The sequence below is a fragment of the Strix aluco genome, chromosome 36 (assembly GCF_031877795.1).
Source record: "Strix aluco isolate bStrAlu1 chromosome 36, bStrAlu1.hap1, whole genome shotgun sequence".
Lineage (NCBI taxonomy): Eukaryota > Metazoa > Chordata > Aves > Strigiformes > Strigidae > Strix > Strix aluco.
Genome location: NC_133966.1, coordinates 537,629 through 555,637, shown reverse-complemented (window position 1 = coordinate 555,637; position 18,009 = coordinate 537,629). Strand labels below are relative to the sequence as shown.

At 48.1% G+C, this 18,009-nt stretch overlaps 1 protein-coding gene across 1 annotated transcript; it reads right to left on the bottom strand.

The window, feature by feature from the left end:
• Positions 1-12,453: 12,453 nt before the first annotated feature.
• LOC141917285 (olfactory receptor 14C36-like) lies at positions 12,454-13,386 on the bottom strand. The gene has a single exon (XM_074810390.1). The coding sequence runs from the start codon at positions 13,384-13,386 to the stop codon at positions 12,454-12,456; it is 933 nt and encodes a 310-aa protein (XP_074666491.1).
• Between the last annotated feature and the right edge of the window lie 4,623 nt (positions 13,387-18,009).

Genomic DNA, 18,009 nt, shown 5'->3' with positions numbered 1-18,009 from the left:
GCTGAAAGGCCAGCAGCTCAGGGAGATCATGGTGATGGGTTGGGTTCCCTGCTTGAAGGGTTCTTTCCCAGAGGGTTGTAGGAAACAGCAGGAGAGAGAAACATTGTCACACAGTGCAGCTTGGAAGGTGGAGACTGGGCATGAGGAGGAAGAAATGTCACTCCAAGGGCAGTGCTGTGGCACAAGAAGTCATCCAGAAGGCAGATGAGATCAGTCCATGTCTCTGATTCAAGGAACAGAGTGTGATTGTGGCCAGACGTCAGTGAAGGTGTGGAAATGCCAGGGGCAGAGCAAGGTGAGGAAGCGAGGTGGGTGTCTGCAGCCTGCAGGGAAACAGAAGCAGCTGTGGGACAACGTAGGACAACCTGTGGTGGAGATGGCAAAGGGCGCTGGCAAGGCTGGGAGTCACCAAGAGAACCCAAGTCTTTGTCCCCTTGGGTATGGACATCATCTCTGCCACCAAGGCCTATGAGGGGACATGTTGTCCAAAGGCACTGCGGGGGCCTCATTGCCCCCTTGCACAACCCTTATAGAGCTGGGGACTGTCATACCATTGTCCTTCTCTCAGCGTCACCCACCCCACCTCCCACTGTCCCCCAAAGAGCCTTGAGCAATATGTGAAGGACACAATCTGCCTTCCCAGGGGCTGAGGGTCAGGGCTTGGCCTTTCTGCTTCACCAAACAAAACCCTGGGTTTTCTCAGCATCTAAGCTGCCTGCACTTACTTTTGCCTACCTGCAATCATGGCTTCCAATTATCAGTTGTAACGAGTCCCTGGGGAGACTTTGTGGGTCATGGTCCTCAGTGGGACTCATTAAAGCTTCAAGATACTCTGGGTTTTCCTTTTTACATGGAGTCTTTGAGAGGTTTGTGCAAGCTCCTCTCAGTACCTGAGGGTCAAGGACTCAGCACCAAATAGACAATGGGTTCATTAAAAGAAAGCAAGCCCTAGAGGAGCCATGACTCTTCCTGTAATTTTCTCCAAGTCTTCAAGACCTGTGCAGATAATTGGAGCAGTTTCCTAGTGTAGTTATGGATGAGTATTTCAAAGAGTTTCAAATAAAAATTATATTGTCTTTTCAAGGGTGTATTTTATTAATTTTCAGTGTAGAGAAGAGGTGATGGCAGCATTCTCCAATAGATACTGATCCAGGGTCTCTCCTAAGGATATCTGGACAGGTCGAAAATCAGTTCCTTGAGGTCTGACACAGAATGGTCAACCTTCCCCCTCACCTTCCCACGCCACCATTTCTCTCATTGCCCTCCTGCGATTTTTCCTTACATCAGACTTCTCCACCGCAGTCTGCAGCTGGAGGTTACAGATCCTCTGCACCAGCTCCCACCTGCTTTCCTTAGAGAACTGGCTGCACACAGGCACAGATTCTTTTTCCTAATTACAAGCTAAGAAAAGTAAAGCAAGCAAGTTTCATCAGCAGTAAAACAAACTCCGCAAGTATATGCTAAGTACAAGCTGCCTCTAATGATGTTGCCTAAAGATAGAGATAAACACAATGAAAGAGTTGGCTAAGGAGACAAATAGGCTGTTAAAAGACAGGAAAACTTTTAACTCTGTGGTGTCAAAGCAGCAAGTGGATAGGTGAGAGGTATCTGAATGAACAAAAAGTAAGGGGAGAAGAAAACTGGAGAACAATGCAAAGGGCCTTTGCCTAGACAGTCTGCATCTGAAAAGGTGACTGTAGAAATGGTCATTGAATCCTGGACAGGTGCAAATATGTAAAAGATCAGAGAAATTAAGTGTGTGGTATAAAAGGCAGAGAGTTGTAATGAATTTACAAGGGAAGATCAATATTTTTTTGGAATATCTCTTTTGAAAGGTGATGGGATTGGTAGAGATCTCTCGTGAGTGAGGACAAGCCAATGTTGCACCCATCTTAGGAAGAGGCCAGAAACGCCACCCAGGGAGCCACAGGCTGCACAAGTTCACTTTGGTGAGGAATGTTGGGTGACATTTCTGGGAAACTAAAAGACGAAAGTGTCCAAATGCAGTCACTATGGACTTCCCAAGGGTAAATCATGCCTCACCAACCTGATTGCTGTCTTGATGAAGTAATTGTATGAGTGCAGGAGGGGAAAAGAGTGGATGTCAGGTACCACCACATCAGGAAGACTTTGGACATGCTGTCCCTCAATATTCTCGTGCCCAAGTTAGGCCATTACAGTCTGGATGGGTTGACAAAGGGATGGGTAACACACTGGTGGGAAGATGAGGCTGAGGGCACAACGGGGAAGGGGTCATACCCCTCAGTATGGGTCTGAACTTGACAGGTCATGTGGTCCAAATTTTTATGCAAAAGAGAGCCTACATGAGATTATCTAGCACCCTGGGCAATTGTTTCTTGAAAACCTTCAGTGGTGGAGACTCTACCACATCCCTTGGGAAGTTTCTTCCAGTCAATGACTGTTCTCAGTCCTTTGGACTAACTCCAGTCTCTCTACATCTTTCATTAATTGCGGGGACCCGAACTGGACCCAGTACTCCAGGTGTAGCCTGAGAAGCGCTGAGCAGAGTGGGATGATCCAGTCCCTGTGCCTGCTAGTAACGCCCCTGCGGATGCAGCCCAGGAGCCTGTTGGCTGTTGTTGCTGCAGCGTTGCACTGCTGGCTCATCTTCAGCTTGCTGTCCCCCAGGAACAGGTCCCTTTCAGCAAGGCTGCTCCCAGTCACACAGATCCTGGCCTGTACTGAGCTCTTTGGTTATTTCCACCCAGGGGCAGGACTTTGCTAAACTTCAGGCTAAACTCCTTTGTTAAAATTCATCCTGTTCTTGCTGGCCCATTCTTCCAGCTTGTCCAGGTCTCTCTGTAAGATAGCTGTGCCTTCTGACGTGTCCACCTCACCACCCTCTGTGGTGTCATCAGCAGACATTGTGAGGGTGATTTCAAACCCGTCATACAGATAATTTAGGAAGATGTTGTAGACTGTGGGGGCCTGTACCATTTCATGGGGGATCCAACTTGTTACAGGCTTCCAGCCTGAGTTATAAAGGATTGATCACCACCCTTTGAGTGCAGCCTGTTAGCCAATTTCCTACCCACCTCACAGAGCACTGCTCCGATCTGTATCTTGCCCATTTGTCCAGGAGAAATCTGTAGGAAACAGCCTTTGCTGATGTCCAGGTAAACAACATCCACTGCTCTCCTCATGCTGACAGAAGTTTATGTTGTTGAAGAAGGCGATCAGGTTAGATTGGCATGATTTGCCCGGGATAAATCCGTGCTGGATTTTCCCAATCAGCTCCTCCATTTGATTTGTGATAGCTGAAATGTTCACTGGCTCAACCCCCAAGACAGTCTTCATTGCCCCTTCTCCTCATGGCCATGCTGCTCTGGAATCTCCCCCAGCATCTGACCCCTGCCCAGACCCAGCTGTGTCCCATGCTGGTCTTTGCAGACAGTCTTGCTTCAGGGTCTGTTGGGGTCTGGGCCAGGAGAGAGGCCAGGCAGGGCTGGCCATTCTCCCCATCCAGGCAATAAGACCAGCAGGAGGATGGAGATGGTCTCACAGAAAACCTCACCCATAACCCTGGGGTGAGCAGCAGGTGCTGGAAATGGCCAGTGAGAGAGGCTGGGGGGTGATGAAGGCCCTGGGCCACCTTCCTGGTCTGTCCATGACACCAAGGGCACAGACCAGCTTCTTCTCTCCTGCATCTGCACATCTTTGATGCCTTCCACAAGCCCTGGCTCTGCACCACAAATGCCCTGGTGTGAGTCCTCACCCTGCATGATCACACAGTATGAGTTATATGCTGATGGTTTTCTATCCCCAGTAATTTCCAGCCCTGCCCAGCTCCTTTCAAGGTCTCCCACCTCTCCTGCCCTCCCTCCTCCTCTCTCCCCAGCAAAGCACAGTCTGGGATGGTCCCAAGGCAGTACCCACTGCAGGATGCTCTGGTCACTCACCCCACAGCCTCAGCCCCTCTGAAGGGCACAGCAGCTCCTTGAGGGCAGAGAGGGGTCAGCCCCAGAGATGGGAGGCACCCATGGCACAAGGAAAAGGAGGTCAAGGGCAAGCTGCGTCCCCTGCTTTTCTCTCCAGCAGATCCTGAAGGGTCTGCAGCCCCTCTGTGTCATCCCCTCTCACCAGACCAGCACAAAAGTTCTGAGCTGGTGCAGCCAGAAAGGTGTTTTCATTCCCCATTCATTCCTGCCCTGGTAAGGATGGATGTAAGTCAAAGAAGTCATGGGTTCTTTTATTTTGCTTAAGTACACAGAGTCCCTGGCTCCTGCTTTAAACAATGACCCTGGGTTACACAAGGTGGGTGGATACTGATGTAGGAGGGGAAGAATAATGGAATTTGTTTGTAGACCAGATCATCACAAATGGAAAAATTAATAAATAATATATAAAGAAGGAAACACATGCTTGGCCTGTCATGTCATACACTGGGAGTTGTTTGCAGAGCAATGGCCAATAAAGCAGATCTTGCTGTGGGAGTCTGCTATAGACCTCCCAACCAAAGCAGTGAGGGGGATGAAGCTTTCTATAAACAGTTGGGAGAAATCTCGCAGTCACTTGTCGTTGTTCTTGTGGGGGACTTTAACCTCCCTGGTATCTGCTGGGAATACAACACAGCAGAGAAGGAACAATCCAGGAGGTTCCTGGAATGTGTGGAGGATAACTTCCTCACACAGCTGGTGAGTGAGCCGAACAGGGAAGGTGCCCTCCTGGACCTGCTTCTTGTGAACAAGGAAGAGCTTGTGGGGGAAGTAAAGGTCGGAGGCCGTCTAGGGTGCAGTGATCATGAGATGATTGAGTTTTCGATCCTTGGAGAAACAAAGAGAGGGGTTAGTAAAACTGCCACCTTAGACTTCCGGAGGGCAAACTTTGACCTGTTCAAAAGACTGATTAACAAAATCCCTTGGGAGGCTTCCCTGAAGGATATGGGAGTCCAGGAAAGCTGGACATACTTCAAGAATGAAGTCATAAAGGCACAGGAGCAGGCTGTTCCACGTGCTGAAAAACAAGCAGGCAGGGAAGGAGACCAGCCTGGATAAACAGGGACCTTTGGCTGGATCTCAAGAACAAAAGGAGAATCTATTGTCTTTGGAAGAGGGGCCAGGTCTCTCATGAAGACTATAAGGATGTAGTGACGCTATGCAGGGAGAGCCAAAGTGCAGCTAGAGCTCAACCTGGCTACAGCTGTTAAAGATAATAAAAAAATGTTTCTGTTAAATCATTACCAACAAAAGGAGGATTAAGGAAAATCTCCCTCCTTTATTGGATGCAGAGGGAACCATAGTAACAAAGGATGAGGAAAGGCTGAGGAGCTCAACGCCTACTTTGCCTCAGTCTTTAGCAGTGGAACTGGCTGTTCCCTGGACACCCAGCCTCATGAGCTGGGAGATGGGGAGGGGAAGCAGAATGAGGTCAGCACAGTTGAAGAGGAGGTGGTCAGAGACCTGCTACACCACTTGGATGCACACAAGTCTGTGGGACAGGATGGGTTACACCCAAGGGTGCTGATGGAGTTGGCAGATGTGCTCGCCAAGCTGCTGTCCATGATTTTCTGGAAATCATGGCTAACTGGGGAGGTCCCATTGGACTGGAGGGTGGTAAATGTGACACCCATCTACAAGAGAGGCAGAAAGGAGGATCCAGGAAACTATAGACCTGTCAGTCTGACCTCGGTGCCAGGGAAGGTCATGGAGCAGGTCATCTCGAGTGCCATTAAAAGTCATATAATGCACAACCAGGGGATCAGGCCTAGTCAGCATGGGTTTATGAAAGGTGGGTCCTGCCTGACAAACCTCATCTCCTTCTATGACAAGATGACCCAACTATTGGACGAGGGGAAAGCTGTGCATATTGTCTACCTGAATTTTCAAAAAGCATTCGACACAGTTCCCCATAGAATTCTCATAGAAAAACTGGCTGCCCATGGCCTGGATGAGCGAACGGTCTGCTGGGTCAAGCGCTGGCTGGATGGACGGTCCCAGAGAGTGGTGGTCAATTGAGCTAAATCCAGCTGGCGGCCGGTCACAAGTGATTTTCCTCAGGGCTCGGTGTTGGGACCATTTCTGTTTAACATCTTTATTGATGATTTTGATAAGGACACAGAGTGTATCATCAGTAAGTTCGCAGATGACACCAAGTTAAGTGGGAGTGTCGATCTGCATGAAGATAGGGAAGCTCTACAGAGAGATGTGCATAGATTGGATTGGTGGCCAACGTTAACGGGATGAGCTTCAACAAGGCCAAGTGCCAGGTCCTGCACTTGGGCTACAACAACCCCCTGCATGGCTACAGACTTGGGGAGGTGTGACTGGAGCTGTCTGGAAGAGAAGGATCTGAGGGTTCTAATTGACAAGTAGTTGAACATGAGCCAGCAGTGTGCCCAGGTGGCCAAGAAAGCCAACGGCATCCTGGCTTGTATTAGAAATAGTGTGACCAGCAGAAGTAGGGAGGTGATAGTCCCCCTGTGCTCTGCACTGGTGAGGCCACACCTGGAGTGTTGTGTCCAGTTTTGGGCACCTCAATACGAGAGAGATCTCAAGGTGCTGGAGCAAGTGCAGAGGAGGGCAACGAAGCTGGTGAATGGCCTAGAGAATAAATCCTGTGAGGAGCAATTGAAGGAGCTGGGACTGTTTAGTTTGAGGAAAAGAAGGCTGAGGGGAGACCTCATCACTCTCTACAACTACCTGAAAGGACGTTGTAGAGAGGTTGGTGCTGGTATCTTCTCACAGGGAATTAGTGACAGAACAGGGAATGGCTTTAAACTGCAACAGGGGAGATTCAGACTGGACATTAGGAAAAAAAATTTCACAGAAAGAGTGATCAGACAGTGGAATAGGCTGCCCAGGGAGGGGGTGGAATCACCATCCCTGGATGTGTTTAAGGGTCATTTAGATGAGCTGTTGGGGGATATGGTGTAAGGGAGAACTTTGTAGAGTAGGGCTGATGGTTGGACTTGATGATCCCAAGGGCCTTTTCCAACCTGAATGATTCTGTGATTCTGTGATTACCCAGTATGCAAAAAGCCAACCTCACACACAGAGCAGAGGTAATTATTTATTCCATGTCTTTACAGAGATGGGTGCTAGGTGGTATGTGCACAAAGATAGCACACTGCACAAAGGAACTACAGCCTATCTATCTTGTTACATGATTAGTAAAAGCCTATCTAAATTTACACTCATTGGTCCATAATTACCATTCCATCTGCCTTGCTTGTTATATCAATTAGCACTCATGCTCCTTACAGGTGTGGGGGGGCAAGACCTTTTGTCTTAAATTGAGTCAGTGGTCTCAGTCTCCCCCCTGACACCTTTACCTTTCCCAGAGTTACCACAGATTTTTGCTGACTTCATGTTTCTCAGATGATCATCCAGCCTTTGGTGCCTTCTGGGGCAGGATGTTATCCTCTTATCCGTTTCTAGCTCCTCTTCAAAGTTAAAGGAGTTTACAAGGCATGTGTTGTTTATGCAAAGTTGGAGTAACTCACTCCCTTATCTCCTGGTTACTTCTTTTGATTGCAACAGTCTTAAACTGCAACAGTCAAACAGTAACTGATTCTGTCATTCTATTTACAAGTTCAGAATAAGCAGAGTAGAAAAATTTCCTAGAGACATCATTTCTAAAAACACTGTATGATTATTATTTAACTTCATCCACAGGCAACAGAGGAGTATCAACCCCCCTCAGTTCCTGAGGATTCAGAATTATTTTTTTTTCTGTGGGCATTCATGTTTCCTGTGCCCTTCTTTCCTGCAAAAAGCACACTGATTATGACCCACAGGGACACAGTTTGAGGAGTTAACCCCCATCCCAAGAACAATCAAGTCCTTTTCAGGGGCAGTAGGTGCCTTGGAGGTAATTACTGCCATGTTGCCAGATCAGGGTTCTGCCCTCCTACTGTCTCAAGAGGTCTGTTCAGTTTGGGGGCACACTTTCCTTTTGCCTTTCCACGCACGAATGACCTTTTAGAAAGCCATAGCAAGCATACTGTTCATTAAATCTCAGGGAATCCCCTGTTTGATTACCTCAGCCCACAGGAGGTTTCTTTTTGCCCCTGAGGCCTGCCGGGACAGGGGGTGTGATTTTCCTGCTGTTCCACTCTGCATATCGTGGTCTTTGATTTTGTAGCTCCCTCTGCCAAGCCCATCCTTCTACCTTAATTTATTAACTCTTGGGCCACCTCCCTCCAGGTCATAGCTCCCCCCTGCTGATTCTGTCTTCCTCCTCTTGGGACTAATGCATTCCACAAACTATCTTGTAGTTTTACTGCGTATAGTTTCAAAGAGTCAGGCAGGCCCCGAATCAGAGGATTCATTCTATCAGAGTTAGCAATTAATAGCATCAGGGAAGACTGCTGTGGAGCTAAACACCTGTCATGCATTGACTGGAGACAAGCAGCCTTCCGCAGACTTTTGGTCAAATGATTTATGGTTGGGGTCTCAATAGATATTGGATCCCCCCTTTCCAAGGGGTCCATTCCTCCTGCCCAATAGGCAGTTTGTTGAATTAATGACCACTGATTTCTTGGGTCATAACTAATTAGGAAAACTCCTGGCCCCCAGTACTCCTGGGCCTCATCTTCTGATAACAAGATTTGGTCACCACCAGTTAAGGATACCCTCCATACCTATTCAGTCTCGGTTTCCTGAGCTTTCTGGTATATTTCTCCTGAATTTTTGAAAACTCAGTTGGAGGAAACACTATAATCTGAATGGTGACCTGCAGAGCTCCTCCACCTGGGTCATCAGTGGTCTACATTTTAATTAATGGTCTCAAGGTTGTCCCCTCATTTTGGGGGTAAAAAATTTCTGCGCTGATTTCTAACTCCGATGTTGGATACAAGGGTCTATCAGACAATTTTGCCAGACTTGAAAATCCCGGTTCACTATCCAGAACAGAATCAAGATCTGTTTCTTGTTCATTCTCTTCTAATTTGGACCATAAAATTTTTTCTCAGTCCAGGGCATCTGATGTAGCCGTGTGGAATCATTGAATGGTGTTACGTTCAGTGCCTAATTGGCTTTGTAAAAATCCAATTTGCTCTTGCAAGGACTTATTTTTTTTTAGTAACGTTAAGTTCCTCAGCCAATTTATCCTGGAGAGTTTATACCAGATCCCACAAGGATTTGATTGTCTCCTGTTCTGTTTGCCTGTTCAGGTGTTTATCTTTTTGGGCTGCAGTCAGTGCTGCCCCTAATACAGCACACACTATACCTTTTCCTTTGCCTGGCCGCAACTTTTGCCCCAGTGATATGGCTTGCCACTGCTTCTGGATTACACCAATTACTGTGGGCCCAGACCATTCCTGGCAGAGTAGGACATGTCTTATACTCCATCAATTTCTTGAGAATAGGGGAGCAGTCAGGCACTGAAATTTCCCAGGCAGTCATGTCTTGCCACTGCTCAAACCTCTCCCAGCTTATAGGTGAGGGGTTACTTCCCTCTCCGTGTTTGTCAGATGGAGAATCAATATCTCATAGGACTTTCCAACACCGAGGGGATCCTGTCCATGACACCAATTTTAATGTCACGTCCCACTCAGACAAAGGAGACAAGTGACTTAGATTTGTAAATCCCCAGCAGAGTGGACAACAGTGAAACAAGTCTCAAAGTCCATGCAAAGACATTTATTAGTTTCCCACGATGTACGAGTTGGATACATGATAATTGACTAAATATATAACAAATTACCACAAGTGATATAGTATGCCTTGTGTTACCTAATGGTAATAAGGAAAAAAGGGAAAAAATAAAGAAGAAAGATATGTAGAGAGAATAGATAAATGCAGATCACCAGCTCGGGTTCCTGCGTCGGTCCCATCAACAAGGGTTCAAGAATGCATCCGTCTTCTTCACTTCATTTCTTTTTGTGTTTCACTCCTCGCCCCCCTCAATTTATACACACTTCCCTTTGGTGCGTTCCCTAGTTTGACCCACATACCTACATATCCCATGTATGGGGAGGGGTGATGTCTTTCATGGGATGATGTAATTAGCATGATTTTGTAAATCTCCATTAGCATATGCAGGGGTGTTAACCTTAATATGCATTTTGTGGATAATGAAGCAAAGGTCATTCACCGGACAGATGGCCCTTGAAACTTGACCAGGTTCCCCAGAGCAGAACAGTCCTGTCTCCACAGGGCTCCCCCCTCCAACTGCATCCCGTGTTATTCAGGCAGCCCTATCAGCTCCAGACACCACATTATCCACACCATGGCTATAGTTTTGTGTGGTGATTTGACCTTGGCTAAATGCTAGGTATCCACCAAGTCGCTCTATCACTTCCCCCCCTTCCCCTTTTTTTCTCAACAGGGCAAAGAGGGGAAAGAAAATAAGATAGGAAAACAAAACAACCCTTGTGGGTAAAACAACAGCAGTTTTAATAAAAGCAAAGCGAAGCTAAGGTCCACGCACAGAAGCAAAAAAAAGAAAACAGATTTATTCTCTACTTCCCATTAACAGGCGATGTCGGGCCTTCTCAGGAAGCAGGGCTCCAATACGCGTAGTGGTTGCCTCAGAGGGCCAAGGGTGACCCCCACCCCCTTCCTCCTTTCTCCCAGCTTTATACTTGAGCAGATGTCATATGGTCTGGAATATCCCTTTGGTCAGTTCGGGTCAGCTGTCCTGGTTGTGTCCCCTCCCAAGATCTTGCCCACCCCGTGCCACTGTGGGGGGGGAAATGTCAGAAAGAGCCTTGGTGCTGTGTAAGCACTACTCAGCAGTAGCCACAACACCAGTGTGCTATCAACACCCTGCCAGCTCCCAACATAAAACACAGCACCATGAGGGCTGCTACAGGGGAAAACCAATTCTGGCTCAGCCAGACCCGATACATTTTGTTACTTGTGAGTGCTTGAGACATTCCTTGGCTTGGAGGACCTCTGCTCCCCCCTGTCCCTTATCTTTACCAAGTCTTGTCTCTCACCCTTGTTTCTCTCAGGCTGTTTTTCTCAGTCCTTGTTACAGAGAGTTACAAGTCATTTCTCACAAGTTACTCCATCTTGGGTGATCTCTCACTCTGTGGGGATTCATTCACTACCCCCCCAGACACACACTGCCCCTGGAGAGCCTGGGAGATCTCAAGGCAGTTTCAGTTTCCCCTTGAGAACAAAGACATCTGCCATGTCTTACCCGCCTTGGGTATGTCACTCAGTGACCAGCTATTGCTTCCACTGTCACGAGATGCTGATGAGTGAGTCCTAAATTCAATCCTCATTCTCCAAAAGGCCACAATGTGACTGAGAGGTTTTTGCTCATGCAGCTGTGCAGAACCCTAAGCGATAGTCCTTTTGGAGATGATTGCTCAAGCCTACTCCTGACATCATCATTGTAATAAAAGACCAGTGTTTGCATGTGGCACCAAGGAGATTCCATTTTATTACTGAGATACTGCAAGAGGTTCAGTTCTGACCAAGCATTAGACACCATTGTAGAGGCACTAGTTGAGACATAGTGGGTTACTGCTTCTGTAGAAGTGTGAAGAATCCAAACATTACTGCAGGAACATTATAATTTAAAAAATAAGAATGAAGATAATAACAAAGAGAACAAAACAAAGCTCAGGACTGGTGTAGACCATTGTCATGGATAAAAGGATTAACATGGTAATGATTTTAGCACCAAATCAAGATTCATTAATGACTAACAGCACTTAATCATGAACCAAATTGAAGATTTAAAAAATAATTCAATAACATATATTATCATTAAAATAGTGACTTAACTACAGATTCAAAAATGACAAGATTCACACTAACTTACTATATGGTACTTTAAATCAATGTATAAATGCATGCATATTCACAAACACAAAGCCTATAAAAAAAAACTTGGATCCAGTAAAATAAGTATGCACCCACACTAGTGAAAATAACTGTGTATGCCCAAACCCGTTAGCAAGTAGAGACAGAGAAAGTGGGTGAAAGAGAATCTAGCTCAAAGTTAAAATTTCCTTTTTCTCAAGTTTGGAGTAAATATTCACAATGCATTGGCATTTCTCAATACGCGATAATTGAGATTTGAGTGATCAACTTTGTCCTGGCCTCCCGTTGGTCTGACAGCAGAGGTGTCAGAGGAAAGTCTGACTTTCATCAGGTATTTTTCCACTCCAGCCCAGCTTGAGTGATGAAATATTCTGATGTTTTCCACCAGTTGCACAGGCCAACAACTTGATGGATGTGCAGTTCTGCTATTGTTTTCTTCAACTGCATCCTGGGTACAGATGTACCAAGCTGTCAGGAGGTGATGGACTGTTTTAATCATTTCAAAGGAGGGCAGGAGTCAGATTCATCAAAGGGTCACCTTAACACCCTGGTTTCTGACCATTAGTGGCTTCTACCTCCCCAGGTTGGTATGACCCAAAAGAAGGTTGGAATCACACCAAGCACCGAGCAGCACAGCAAGTAATGGGGGTGGGGTGTAGAATTGTACCACCACAACTATCCTGTGAATAATTTGTGGAGAGAGATGGGGAGTTTACTGCTGCTTAAACGGTGTCCATGAAACCAGTTTCCTAATAGCATCCTTGATCTCCTGGTTCTTCAAGCTATAGATGAGGGGGTTCACTGATGGAGGCACCACCGAGTACAGAAATGACACCACCAGATCAAGGGATGGGGAGGAGATGGATGGAGGCTTCAGGTAGGAAAATGATGCAGTGCTAACAAATATGGAGACCACGGCCAGATGAGGGAGACACGTGGAAAAGGCTTTGTGCCGTCCCTGCTCAGAGGAGATCCTCAGCACAGCCCTGAAGATCTGCACATAGGACACCACAATGAAAACAAAACACCCAAATTCCACAAAAACACTAACCACAACAACCCCAGATTCCCTAAGGTAGGAGTCTGAGCAGGAGAGCTTGAGGATTGGGGGGATTTCACAGAACTGATCCAGGATATTGCCTTTGCACACTGTTATAGAAAATGTGTTGGCCGTGTGCAGAATAGCATAGAGAAACCCAGTGGCCCAGGCAGCTGCTGCCATGTGGACACAAGCTCTGCTGCCCACGAGGGTCCCATAGTGCAGGGGTTTGCAGATGGCAATGTAGCGGTCATAGGCCATGACAGTGAGAAGAAAATACTCTGCTGACATAAAAAAGAAAAAGAAAAATAGCTGGACGGCACATCCCAAGTAGGAAATGTCCCTGGTGTCCCAGAAGGAATTGGCCATGGCTTTGGGGAGAGTGGTGGAGATGGAGCCCAGGTCGAGGAGGGAGAGGTTGAGGAGGAAGAAGTACATGGGGGTGTGCAGGTGGTGGTCACAGGCAATGGCGGTGATGATGAGGCCGTTGCCCAGGAGGGCAGCCAGGTAGATGCCAAGGAAGAGCCAAAAGTGCAAGAGCTGCAGCTCCCGAGTGTCTGCAAATGCCAGGAGGAGGAACTCGGTGATGGAGCTGCTGTTGGACATTTGGTGCCTCTGGATCTGGCGGACTGTTATAGGAAGAAAAGCCAGTGGCAAATGTGAAGAGAGTTCTCTGAGCAAAACTTGTGCTATTTCTTCATAACCCTCCCCCCTACCCCCCACCCACAACTCTTTTTTTGCCTCTGGGGGAACCAGTCATTCAGCCTCATGACTTCAGATTCATCTTTTGCAGCTAATGCTGTGATTTCATGCTATGACAGGCAGGGCCTCTGCCCATGAGTTACTGAGAAGTCAGCCCTGCGAATTGCAGTGGGCACGAGGGAATGTGGCAGGGGGAGGAGGGACTAGATTTGCTATTCAGAATTAGACAGATGAAATCACTCCTCATTTAGAAGAGTTTGTCAGAATCTGCACTCCTAGTTCTAAGGAATATGGGTGTCAGAAAGTCATTTTAGGCAATCTTTTTTTTTCCTTTCTCCCCCATCATGCCGTTTGAGTGTTCTCTGAAACCAGAAATCATGAGAAATCCTGCTGCACTCAGAGAGAATGGCTGTGAGACTGGAGAAGCAACAGGATTCCCTGTGGCCTAGTGAAGAGTGAAGGGAGCTGGTTGAGCCTGTTCCCAGCTGCCTTGTGCTTGCACCTTCCTGAGGTGGAGGGCAATCGCCCTCCCATGTATCTCTGAAAAGACACCAGACACTGCTAAGAGCAGAGGGATCCACTGCAGATCACTCAGTGTCTCACTCTTTCTCAAGGTCTCAGCATCCCACTTCTAGCCCAGGACACACACACGGCTCATTTCACCAACCCAAGAACACTTCCTCAGCTGCAGTATCTCTGCGTTTCTCTATGGGGTTTTAAGATAAACCAGAGGTGCTCTGAGATAGGTTTGCATCCTTGAGGGCAGCTCACAGCTTGGAAGGACACCTCAAAGGGATAGCCAAGTGTCCTAATGGTGGTGCCTCTGCAAGTAAGAGTTAGTTCATAGCCCAGCCCCAGAGATTGTATTGACCAGATCTCCACAGGTGAGAGGAAAGCTGGGACACTTGTTGCCATGGTCACAGCTGTGTGAAAGGGCCCACAAGATCAGAGTGTGACTGTGCAGCTGAAACTCCCATCCCCAGAGAGCCTGACAGCAAGAACGAAATAACAACAGCAATAACAGAGACAAGTGGAGAGACAAGTTAAATGCAGTGAGGCTCTGTCTGAGAGAGGCCAGGGGAGGAGCAGCTTCAGGACAGTGTTACCCTTCCCCAGCTGTGCTCGCCACCTCCCAGACGCCAACATTGCTGGGCAGTTGCTCCCAGCCCCTGTGCTCTGCAGAAGTAACTGGGCACAGGGCTGGAGAACTGCACCATGGCTCTGCTGCAGCTCGGGCTGCAGAGGAGGAGGTTCATGTCTTGGACTCCACTGGAGTGAGGTCAGGGGATATGCTGGGTGGGAGAGAAGGAGGCAAAGGGATTTTCTCAGAGGAAGGGGTCTGCACTGGAGTGGATTATATGCAGATTTCTGAATTCTGCCTCCCACAACATTTCTGGTTTTTTTTCCTCTCATTCCCTGATCATATCCCTGCTGTCTGGAGACTTTCCTCCTGGGATGTGTTTCCCTCTCCCATGTCTTTTTCCTGTCATCGCTCATAGACACCATCCCAACCTCTGTGCACTCACTTTGGCCATTTAGAAACCTACCTGTTTGCAGGGCACTGGCTGGGTGCATCTTCCTGTTCGCAGATGGAAAAGGGCAGCTCAGAATAACCCTGGTGAGTCCAGCAAAGATGACGCTGGGGCTGTCCATAGGTAAAGGAATGGCTTAAGGCATTTTAGGAGGCTATTAAGAGATCTACTGACCACTCAAAGTTAAATCTCAGGAGTCTCAGTGACTCATCCAAACTTGAAAGATGCTTTTCTACTTCTCTTTCCTTCCCCCATGCCCCATCCTGTCCCCTGACCTCAGAGTAGGAAACAGAATACCAGACTCAGGAAATTACCTTTATAGTAAACCTTGATTGGATCTTCCTCTTGAAACATCCCCTTGGAAGTTTCCTAGTGGTGATCTGGAGCTGTGAGGAGCCCTCAACCATGCAAAACCCTCTCCACAGCAGAAGGACCCTGCCCTGCCAGGGGTCTCTCCTTACCCCCACAGCGCCGTGTGGAGCTCCCTGGGCAGGCTGAGTGATGACCCTGGCAGGCGGCAGAGTCCCTGCCCCAGCACACAGTCCCTGCGCTGCAGGGACCCTGCTCTGAAGGACAGCCCTGGGCACCGCTGGCTGCACATGTGCTGCACACATCTGCATCCGTCCCTGGTAGAAGGCACCCACCATGGCCTGTCCCTCTGACAGTGCAGCAGGGAAGACCTGCTCTGGAGCACATCCTCCTCCTCCAGACAGGAGGGAGATTCCTGGTGGCTGTGCCAGCTTCACCAGATCCCTCCACGACCTGCAGCTGCATTTCCCTGCACCCACAGACTTACTGTGTCAAGGGCTGTGGAGATTTCTCCTCCAGTGAGCTCTCAGCATCCTCCACTCCTGTCTGCCTTTCCCCTCTCTGTACCCGGCTCCTCTGCCCTCGGTGCCTGCAGGTAGTGCCCTCAGCCTTGCTCTGCTTTGCAGAGGAGCTGCGCCTGGGCAGAGCTGTCTCTCTGTAGCGCTGCCCACTTGCCCTGAGCTCCCTCCGTCCCAGGAGACCAGCAGAGATCTGCTGTAGAGGACCAGCCCAAGGCATTTTAATGACCCCTCAGGTGGGTTTGGTGATGAGTTCATAAACCTCATACACTGAGAAGCTGCAGAAGAAACCTCTGAAGAAGTCAAAGTTTGATGCAAACTGCAAAGTTTCTTGTCGCTTTAATGGGTCCCACTGAGGGACACTGTTGACAAAGCCTCCCCAGGCTCCACTTAGAGCAGAAATGTGGAAGCAGTGATGGCAGGTAGGGAAAAGCAAAGGAAAGGTGGTTCTGATGATGAGGAAACCTGAATGTGTTTCATGAATCCAAAGGGCCAAACCCTGACCCCATGAAGCAAAGGGCCAAGCCGTGACCCCCAGGCCCTGGGAAGGGAGATCCTGTCCCTCACACATTCCTCAGGGGTCTTCCTGGGGCAGTGGGTGAGGGATATGTGCACCTCTCAGGCTCCTGAGTAGGGACAAGGGGGCAAAGAGGCCCCAGTGCTGCAGAGGACTGGTCCTCCTCATAGGCATCAGTGGCAGAAACACAAGCTATATCCACATGAAGAGGCTTCCTTGGTTGGGGGCTTTCAGCTTTTCCACAACCCTTTGTCATCTCCACCAGAAGGTGTACTATAGTGATACTCTCTCACCTTGCTCTCACCTGACCATCTTCCTTCCTTTGCTGATACTTGCCATCCTTCCTGGTTCTCCATTTAAAAGAAGCCTTGATCTGATCTAGACTCCCTCTGGGTGATGAATTTCACTATAGCACTGCCCTTGGAGGGAATTTTTTTTTTCCTTTTGTCCAGTGTGGGCCTCCCCAGCTACACTTTGTGGCATTATTTCTCTTTCTCATCGTGTATCTTACTACAAAGAAAAGCTCCATCATCTCTGAAATAACACCTCAGTCACTCTCAGGCAACTCCTATACCTCCTGAGCCTCCACACCGCTGCACCAAATAAGTCCAAGTCCCTCAGCCACCCCACAAAGCTCATGAGCACTAGGTCCTGAACCCCACCTTGGCAGACCTTCACTCAACACTCTCCAGGTGCTCCGTACTTCTCCAGAATGCGGAGCCACACCCTGGCACACACCCATATCTGTGGGCTACACCAGTGCTGAGTGGAGGGGGATGATAACTCAGGGTGTCTGGGTGGTCCACGCTCCTCCGAATGCAGCCCTGTAGGCATCTGCCCTTGTTCATCATGTCCATCCTCTCCTGGTTCGTAGGGCATCCCTCGTATTGCCCAGGCCCTTCTCCTCAGAGTCGCTGCTCAGCCAGTCAGGTCCCAGCCTGTCCTGATGTATGGGGCTATTCACCCCCCACCCATGCAGGCCTGGTCACTTCTCCCTGTAAATCTTCAAGTGACTTCCATTTGAAACATCCCAGAGTTCCTCAAGGTCCCCACAGACTGAAGCCTCATTTGCATGTGAGACACCAATCAGGCTGTCTCTCTCAAGAGAACAGCATGAGGAGTTGCAGGGCACTACAGATCCCTCTCCTGGAGAAACTGTGGGGTCCTGGGGGCCTGGTACTAATAAGGCCATGGGGCTGGACCCGGAGGGGAAGTTGCCCTTTTTGGAAGAGAGCAGTAGGAACATGTGGAGCTCTGCCGGGAGATTCATGATGAGTCAGCTGAGAGAGGAAGGGTCATGGGAAACACTGTTATAAAGAGCACTAGATTTAAATGTAGTAGACACAGAATGTTTGAAGGTTGTGTGATGTGACTCAATCGTAGAAACTTGACAAGCTTTAGGAACTAAATTTGTTGGTTACAACATTTGGTTAGGTCTTAACATAACTAAGGAAACTTGTTATGCATGAACAATCTGCTTGAAATCCCCTTACCTTTATCATCTTGATTTAAGGATCAAGAAATCAAATGAATAAAAGTGATTAATGATAGTAATGAAGAGACGTATTGATAGTTATATATATAATCAAATCAGACTGATGAATACAGTGAAATAAAGGGTCTTTATAAAAAAATGTTAAGGTAAAAAAGG

Coding starts and splice junctions, on each gene's coding strand:
- LOC141917285 (XM_074810390.1), bottom strand. CDS start 13,386: ATGTCCAACAGCAGCTCCATCACCGAGTTCCTCCTCCTGGCATTTGCA.